General features: G+C 41.9%; 1 protein-coding gene and 2 non-coding genes across 10 annotated transcripts in view; all 3 read right to left on the bottom strand.

The window, feature by feature from the left end:
- Positions 1-6019: 6019 nt before the first annotated feature.
- The window catches only part of KANSL2 (KAT8 regulatory NSL complex subunit 2), a 28791-nt gene continuing 25397 nt past the window's right edge, over positions 6020-9413 (bottom strand). For all 8 annotated transcript variants that reach the window (XR_010148318.1, XR_010148317.1, XR_010148320.1 and 5 more), the window contains 2 exons: positions 7546-7665; positions 6020-6780 (listed from right to left, as the gene is read on the bottom strand). Coding sequence is in view for 3 of the 8 variants with exons in the window: in XM_054664305.2 (XP_054520280.1) it covers positions 6649-6780; positions 7546-7665 (252 nt within the window). In the remaining 5 variants the exon portion in view is untranslated. The remainder of the gene's footprint in view (positions 6781-7545; positions 7666-9413) is intronic.
- On the bottom strand, positions 7049-7134 carry MIR1291 (microRNA mir-1291). The gene has a single exon (NR_035642.1). It is a non-coding gene; the product is annotated as a microRNA mir-1291 (primary transcript).
- On the bottom strand, positions 9244-9378 carry LOC112205144 (small nucleolar RNA SNORA2/SNORA34 family). Its single transcript, XR_002938997.1, has one exon. It is a non-coding gene; the product is annotated as a small nucleolar RNA SNORA2/SNORA34 family (small nucleolar RNA).

Raw genomic sequence — 9413 nt, 5'->3', positions numbered from 1 at the left:
TATTTACAGATTAAATGATACATCTGAGATGTGCTTCAAAATAATACATACAGGAAGAAAATGGGTGGCCATGAATTGATGTCAGAAGAAACTATCCAAGAAGGCAACAAAAAGATGAAAAATTTCCATGTAAGAGGTATAGAGTGAGAAGATATTTAGCACTGATTTAATCAGAATCTCAGAGGGAGACAGAAGATTCTGGCTTGGACTTCCAGAACAATACTAAATAGAAATGTTAATAGTGGGCAAACTTCTCTTAATCCTGATTTCAAAGAGAAACTTCAAAAAACTTGCTGGAGTAATTTTTGTAGATACTATCAGGCTAACAAACCTTTTCTACTCCTAGCTTCACTAAGTTAAAAAAAAAATCACATATGGTTACTAAATATTATTTTTAAAACCCTGCATCTATTGAGATTACTTTTCTTCTTTAATCTCTAATGTGTTGAAACACAGCTATATAAAATCTTTATTTAATATAAACAATTGCTGTACTGTATTAGAGATCTGAAAAATTACAAAAGGAACACTGCAGTATCACAGATTAGTAACTAAAGGAAGCAGCTACCACCCTATGGCAAGGGAAACAAAAGGAAAAGTTTGAAAGAAAGGGCCCTGCAGACCTGAGACTCAAATTTTGAGAAACGGTTGCTGCTTGGCTGCTAAAGGTACCTCAGGATCTCAGAAGAGGAGCTTGAAGGAGGGACCCCACACATCTGGGACTCTGACCTTTGAGAAGGAATGCTGGCTGGCCGGTACTGTACATCTGAAGAGGCACAATGAGGGTGGTTCTGGGAGTGCAGAAAAAAACTGCAAACTGGAACCAAGTGATGCTGTCAGAATGAGGAGTTGTTACTGAGAGAATGCTGACAGAGACAGAAAGCAAAGAGAAGGAAAGTGTCCCGGGCCAGGTATGGTGGCTCATGCCTGTAATCCCAGCACTTTGGGAGGTCAAGGTGGGTGGATCACTTGAGGCCAGGAATTCAAGACCAGCCTAGCCAACATGGTGAAACCCATTCTCTACTAAAAATACAAAAATTAGCTGGGTGTGATGGCAGGCACCTGTAATCCCAGCTACTCAGGAGGCTGAGGCAGGAGAATAGCTTGAACCTGGCAGGCAGAGACTGTAGTGAGCCGAGATGGCACCACTGCACTCCAGCCTGGGCAACAAAGTGAGACCCATCTTGAAGAAAAAAAAAGAAAAAGGAAAATGTCTCTTCTAGCCCTACAACCTGCCTTTACAACCTGCCTACCGGCCAGCCAGCTGGCAAAGGAGAAATGTGATTTGCAGAGTTCTAGTCCCAGCAAACAACAGTGTAAAAACCAGCACAACACTCCTTTAAAAGAACCAAGTAGGATAATTTGCTATACCAGACAGAAATCATCACTTATTATAAAACAAAAGTAATTCTAATAGTGTAATGTTAACAGAGATACAAAAACAGACCAATGGAAACCAACAGAGAGCCCAAAATCAGACCATTTGACAAAATTGGCACTGCATGGGAGCAGAGAAAAACCACGTGACAGACAGTCATATGGGAAAAAAAGAATTGGATCTCTACCTCCCTTATACCCAAAAACAAATTCCAGCTGGGCATCACGGCACACATCTGTATTCCCAACTTCTTGGGAGGTTGAGGCAGAAGGATCACTTGCGCTCAGGAGTTCCAGGCCAGCCTGGGCAACATAAGCAAGATTCCCCACCTCAAAAAATAAAATAAATTGGTTAAACCCCTATGGAGAACTAGCTTTACATTATCTAGTAAAGCTATAAATACATCTACCCTATGACCCAAATTACACTGCTGGGCATCCCACAGAGATATGTAGGCACATGTGCAACAGCTATATACATGTTCGGTTTTTTTGTTTTTTTTTAAAGCGACAGGGTGTTTGTATCACCCAAGCTGGAATGTAATATCACCCAAGCTGGAGTTAAGATCACAGCTCATTGTAACCTCAAACTCCTGGGCTTAAGAGATCCTCTCATCTCAGCCTCCTAAGTAGCTGGGACTACAGACACACGCCACCATGCCCAGCTTTTTTATTTTTTATTTTTATAGAGACAGGGTCTCACTATGTTGCCTGAGCTGATCTGGAACTCCTGGACTCAAGCAATCTTCCCACCTCAGCTTCTCAAAGCACTGGGATTATAGGTGTAAGCCACCGTGCCCGGCCCTTAATATACAAAAATATTAATGACTAATTCTTGAAATATCCAAAACTGGAAACAATTGTCTCTCAACATTACAGTGAATAAATAGTGATGTAGTCATATAGTAAAATTCTACACATAGTAGAATAATAATAGTGTAGTAAGTCCCAGTTACTCAGGAGGCTGAGACAGGGGAATCACTTGAACCCAGGAGGTGTAGGCTGCAGGGAGCCAAGATCGCACCATTGCACTCCAGCCTGGCAACACAGCAAAACTCTGTCTCAAAAAAAAAAAAAAAAAAAGAAAGAAAGAAAGAAAGAAAAAAAAAAAAGAAAAAAAGTAGTAAATTTCTATATATAGTAATGAAAATAAATGAAAACATCTTTATGTAGACAAAGAGGATGAATCTTACAACTTTGCTGGAAGGGGAGCAAGGCAAAATAATACAAGCCGTATAGGCACTGCTACTTCTAATAGTAAGTCAGCAGATTAAATATTTAACTGTAAACATGAAGACTGAGTTACTATCTTGTCTACAGAATCGTACTTTTCCCTTACAAATGAATGAACCTATAGACATGGCTGGATTTGCTATTTTGCTTGTATTCATTCAATGTCAGCATTAACTCATCATTGAAAAACTTGGATGAAGTGATGCCTGAGCTGAAAAGAGAGAACTTATACTTTTAAAATAATAAGTTACCATTTTCTGAGGGTTTACATGTTTCTGAGTTTCTAATTCTTTGTTTTTCACTTTATCTCACAATACTTCTAGGTGAGTGTTACCCCTATTACACAGTCGAGAAAACTGAGGTTCAGAGAGGTAGTGATTCAAAGTCACAAAGTTCTCAGAGTAAGTGACAAAACCAGGATTCAATCCAGGTCCTTCTGAATTCAAACCCCATGTACTTGGCTACATTTCAATGTTTCCTTTTCAAATAAATCCAAGAATGGCTGGAGAATAGCCTGTAAGAGAAAGAACATTTCAGGATGACTGCCCGTAGATAAATATGATCAGATTATGAAGTCTTAAATGCCATGCTAAAGCAGCTGGTTGTTTTGTTTTTTTCCTGACAACAATGAGGTGTAACTGAAGGCTAGGGGTTGCCATAAGCAGTGAGAGACAGGATAAAGTTTTCAAGATCATTCTGGCTGCAGTACGGATTGAAAAAGGGTGAGACTGAGAGACCAACTAGGAGACGACTGCCTTTCTCAAGAGAAAGGATGAGGGCCTAAACCAGGAGTCACACATGAAGCATAAAGAAGTGAAGCAGGCAGGTTTTCTAAGACAGTTCCTTGCTGGCTGTCAGTTTTGGTAGAGGGGTCATCCTTAACAACTAGAGACCTCTCTCCAGTCTTTGCAGACATCCAGAACCAACAGGTCATGTAAACCTTCTCACGCGATTGCTTCTGATCACAGCTGGGAAAGGTTCTCTGCTTTTAAGGAGTCATGATTATATTGGGCCCACCTGGATAATCCAGGCTCTTCTCCATCTCAAAACCCTTAACCTTGACCACATCTTAAGTTCTTTTTGCCATTTTACAATAGCATACTCACAGATCCCAGGGATTAGGATGTGGACATCTTTGGGATGATTATTCTGCCTATACAGTTGGTACTCCCTCACACAACTGTAACTGAATTAACACGTGCAGCAACCCTAGCCTGAGAAGGGTATGATTACCAAAGGCTCAAGACTTGCCAGGAATTGAGGTAGGTTCACACCACCAGGCAAACCAAGACCTACCATCGTAATAACTGAGGGAATTTGGAATGTATAGTAGAGTGGGGAGATGTGATTACCAGTTGCAGCCCCCAAGACAAACTGTAGCTATGAGGGCTGTAATTTGTACCCCTAAGTTTCTCCTTTAAAAGGCCCCCAGGAATCACAAACATGCATGGGAGAAGTGGATCTGACAAAAGGCTGCAGCCATGGAGGTATGCCGCCCCGATTTCAAGAGAATGAGCTGCAGTTAACTGACAGCTTCCAGCATCCTAACCTTTGGATCTACCAAGGTATCACACTTCCCTCAGGTTGCTGCCAGTGACTGAGCACAACAAGGGTATTAGGCCATTTCTTCTAACAGACCTTTGTTTAGAGACTCATTACCAGGGCCAAAACTTTCTCAGTAACATGGTGCAGCCTGAGGCCCCTCCTACCCCCTCTTCCTGTTTTCTCTGCACCTAATGAGAGCCAGAACCTTGGAGAATGGTAGCCAAACATAGCCTTCCCAAAACTCACCACAGCTGAGTCTGCAAGCATGCGTGGCTATCAGAATTTCTGAGGCACTAAGAGTAGATTCCCTGGCCCTCATTCCCCAGAAAGTGCTGACGGGCCTATTAATTTACTTTTTAGCAATCATGCTGGGTGATATATATATGCTAGTGGTCTGTAAATTACATTTTTTTAAACAACAGGAAGAGGATATCTGAGCAGTCATGTTCAAGCTCATAGCTGTGTAAGAAGTAACGTTTGTCTTAGCTAGGCATGATGGTACGTAAGTCCCAGATTTAAGAGGCTGAAGCAGGGGAATGGCTTGAGCCCAGTTTGAGACTGCAGTGAACTATAATCATGACACAGCTCTCCAGCCTGGGTGACATAGTCAGATCACATCTCAAATATAAACAAACACATAAATAAAAAGTAATGTTTGTCTTTGTGGATAAAGTATAAAATGCACTAGACTAGGCTAGGCATGGTGGCTCACACCTATAGTCCTAGCATTTTGGGAGGCTGAGGCAGGCAGATCACCTGAGGTCAGGAGTTCGAGACCAGCCTGGTCAACATGGCAAAACTCCATCTCTACTAAAAATACAAAATATAACCAGGCATGGTGGCACATGCCTGTAACCCCAGCTACTCGGGAGGCTGAGGCAGGAGAATCATTTGAATCTAGGAGATGCAGGTTGCAGTGAGCCGAGATTGAGCCACGGCACTCCAGCCTAGGTGACAGAGCCAGACTCCGTCTCAAAAAAAAAAAAAAAGTACTAGACTAGAGAATCAAAAAAGCAGTGGGAACTACAAACTTAAAAAGAGTATCACTGGAAGACCCAGTAAAGGCAATCTCCCCAGTGGTTCATCTGATGGGCCTTTTGTGAGTTACTTTCAACCATTCTCTGAATATAAATGCTTAAAGTTAAGATGATGGTGTAACTGTAAGCCATTCTGTGCCCATTTCAGTTCTTATAGAAAGTAATCTTTTGCCCTCCTTGTCATAATGCAGTATAGAAATAGACAATTTCTAGCATAGGTACCTCAACCCTAACTGAACTTCTATTTTAATCCTGCTCTAAGATTCAGTGTCAAAACGATCTTGACAATACCTATCTATGTCTATCTTAGTGATCCAGCATCAGGCCCAATTTCTCTATGTTTTAAGTATATTCCTACCACTAGAGAATTCTGAGATGGTATTAGCATTATTTTTTTTTAAATAATTATTTAAAATTTAAAAATATAGACACAGGGTCTCACCACATTGCCCAGACTGGTCTTGAAGTCCTGAGCTCAAGTGATCCGCCTACCTCAGCCTCCCAAAGTGCTGGGATTACAGGCGTAAGCCACCACGTCTGGCAGAGATGGCATTGGCATTAATCGTGAGAAATGGGAGTGGGTGTAGGAGACACAGAGTGGAGGGTAAAAAGAAGAAAGATATTTGGAACTGATGGGCTTTAATAAGTCCTGCCCCTTTTCATTTACTTCTTCCTTCAAAGCAAAAGCAAAATGAGCTGCTGAAGATTCATTTACTTCTTGGGATGGAAGTATCATCTGTCCCAACTTCCCTTTCCCACCAGAAACAGGTCCCCAAAACCGCAAAAAAGAGACTATATTCTCAAACAAAACATGCATTCAATTCAGGTTGACTGTTTGATATTTTCATAACATTTTCTTTAACATTTAATAGAAACTATATACAATAAATTTTTACTATATTTTACATAAGATAGCAACCACAGAAATTTACATAAGTTAAAAGCAAGATGGATAAGGAGGACCCAGTCCTGTGGGCTGTTTTCTCAGAGGATAAAAAGCCAGAGTTCACCAGGGAAAGGGGTTAAAGACTGCCCAATTAAGTAGAGGTGAAGAAAAGCTAAACTGCAGGTCTTCAGATAGAGATAACCGATATTAGGGCCATCAGTATCTCAAAGACACCACTCACAAAGACAGCTCCCACCTAGCTACTTAAGTGGATTTCTATCCATGACTTGGGAAATCCCATTACAAAGATGTCACTTTCCTTTTAGGTATAGTCCCAAATAATCCCAGAAGCTTTGATAGGGATTATCTCTCTTTCTCTTCCTTGCCCTGAATGGGAAGAAACCCACAGTCCACGTCCTCAAAATTTGGCTTTACGTTTGACTATAATACTCAATCCAGAAGAAAAACAAGGTAGTCTGGGTTGCCTGTGTTTTGTGAGAGATGATCAGAAATACTTCTTTGAAGAACGAGAAATTTAAATCCACCAAAGTAAAATGGTTCCCCAAACTATCAACTAATAGAAGTGGGTTCTGGCTTCCCATTTGCAGTAGCCAATCCACTCTGAGACAATGGTGTAGAGGCTTTCTCAGAATTTCGAGATCCCTGGGATCTGCACCCATCTCCAGCCATCTGCATCTGGCCCTGTTAAAAGAAATAAAGGCACTTCAGTTAGAAATTCATTCACTGTGGTCTGAAGTATGAATCTGACTTATCAGTGGCCACTTATACTAGCAATAAGAACAATACAACAGAAATTAATTCTGGACAGATGCTCTTCCCATATTAGCTATCCTAGTCCCTTGGAAGAGCCTATTCCTGAGCCTCTTCCAATGGGATGGTGAGCTGTAGGTTGTTTCTTCCAAATGAAATAGCCATTCCCTGCTGAGGTCCCAGAACAGCCAACAGACCACAGGAAGACAGTCCTTTAGGCCTCTGCTTGAAACCAACAGCCACAGTACAACTGCTGGTCTTCAGTCAGGGCCACTGGAATTCTACCCAAGGCTCACGGACAGAACTCAAATCACATTACTTTACTGGTCCTTCTACAATGAGAACAATTTCAGTGATGAACTCTCCCTCAGAAGGTATGATTTCCCTAGATTCCTTGTCTCAAGGTTTTATTTAAATAAATGTATGTCCTACTCTGGGATATGAGGATCACGGGCCATTAGGTGTTCTAAGAGCCCATCTGGAGAACTACAGCAACAAGGGTACACAGGAGCAGAGTAGGGCATTTTTAAAAGTGCTTTGCTTATATGGTATTCAATGAGTGAGAGACATGTGGAGCATCTTTATACTAGTGATGACACCCCACTCCCCTCCAGGAGCACATGCTATCTAGCAGGGAACCCTCTGCCTGGCCAGGTCACTACATGAGGGAAACAGGTGGGACTGTTCTTCACTTGCCAAAATATCCACTGGGTCTTCAGCAATTTCTTTGACTAAATGATCTTCAAGGGTTAGTGAAGGATCAAAAAGCAAAGGTGAAGGAGGACACTGCATACCATCACCCACAACATCCAAGTCCTAGAAAAAAGAGAAAAGCCCATCAGCAATACCAAGAGAAACAGTAATAAAGTTGGCGTGTTTTTCAGCAAACTTTAAAGCAATACTCTGCTGTCTCCCTCAACCCTAGCCTACCTTTAATAAAAAAAAAATTTTACAAGAATGTCCAACAAATGAAACAAGATCCAAAAGCACTGAGAGCTTTTGCTGCCAAGTGTAAAACATAGACCAATACAGTAGATTAAAAAACAAAATTCTGGCCACCACACCTGTAATCCCAGCACTTTGGGAGGCCGAGGTAGGCATATCACTTGAGCCCAGGAGTTCAAGACCAGCCTGGGCAACATGGTGAAACCCCGTCTCTACAAAAACTGCAAAAATTAGCCAGGCGCGGTGGCACACACCTGTAGTCCCAGCTACTCTGGAGGTTGAGGTGGGAAGATCCCTCGAGCTTGGGACGCAGAGGCTGCAGTGAGCTGAGACTGCGCCTCTGCACTCTAACCTGGGTGGCAGAGCCAGACCCTGTCTCAAAAAAAAAAAAATTCTAGGAAAATTCACAGAAACACAAAGTAGAAACGGAGAATAGTAGGGAACAGGGGAAAGGGAAAGGAGAGAGTTACTGTTTAAAAAGTACAAAGTTTCTGTTTGGGTTGATGAAAAAGTTCTGGAACAGAAAATGGTGATAGCCGTACAACATGGTAAATGTTCATAACACCACTGACTTGTACACTTAAAAACGGCCAGGTGCAGTGGCTCATGCCTATGATCACAACACCTTGGGAAGCCGAAGTGGGAGGATCACTTGAGGCCAGGAATTCAAGACCAGCCTGGGTGACACAGCAAGACTCCATCTCTACCTACCCACCTACTTACACACATACATAGGTTAAAAGAGTAAAATTTTGTTATGTATGTTTTACTACAATTAAAAAAATATTTTTTAAAAAAGCATATTCTCTGAGGCTACCTGTAATGAACATGTAAGTTCACCAGTGATTAATTTAAATATGAACAATGCTACGTTAAAATTAAATATTGCTGGGCAATACAAGATTGCCTGATTAATATCCTAACAGCCACAAAGCAAGCAAACAAGCTCCAACAAGGGAAAGGGAGAAGGTAGGAAGAAAGGAAGGACGACAGAAAACTCACAGTTCCTCTGAATGGCTAGGAAATATTATTTTGGTTAAGTCCCTATCCCGACAGAGCAACAACCTGGTTTTTTTTGTTTTGTTTTGTTTTTTGAGACAGAGTCTCGCTCTGTCGCCCAGGCTGGAGTGCAGTGACGTGATCTCGGCTCACTGCAACCTCCGCCTCCTGGGTTCAAGTGATTCTCCTGCCTCAGCCTCCCAAGTAGCTGGGACTATGGGCGTGTGCCACCACGCCCAGCTAATTTTTTGTATTTTTAGTAGAGACAGGGTTTCACCATGTTAGCCAGGATGGCCTCGATCTCCTGACCAGTGATTGGCCCACCTCAGCCTCCCAAAGTGCTGGGATTACAGGCATGAGCCACCACGCCCGGCCAACTCCCTGGTTCCTAAGCCTAACATAGTTTTGCTCTGTAAAAAAAAAAAAAAAAAAATGACATTACATTCTAGACTATGTTTCTTCCAACTGAACTGGCAATTCGCATTGGAATACTGAATAGCCAACAGACCACAAGGAAGACATCACTCTTAGCTCCTGTTTGAAACCAACAGCTACAGCAAACCATTGGTCTTGATTCAGGGCCTAAGGCAATACAAACTCAAACAATATATCAAACTAAC

This window comes from Pan troglodytes, chromosome 10 (assembly GCF_028858775.2).
Source record: "Pan troglodytes isolate AG18354 chromosome 10, NHGRI_mPanTro3-v2.0_pri, whole genome shotgun sequence".
Taxonomy (NCBI): Eukaryota; Metazoa; Chordata; class Mammalia; order Primates; family Hominidae; genus Pan; species Pan troglodytes.
This window is presented reverse-complemented; position numbering and strand designations above follow the sequence as displayed.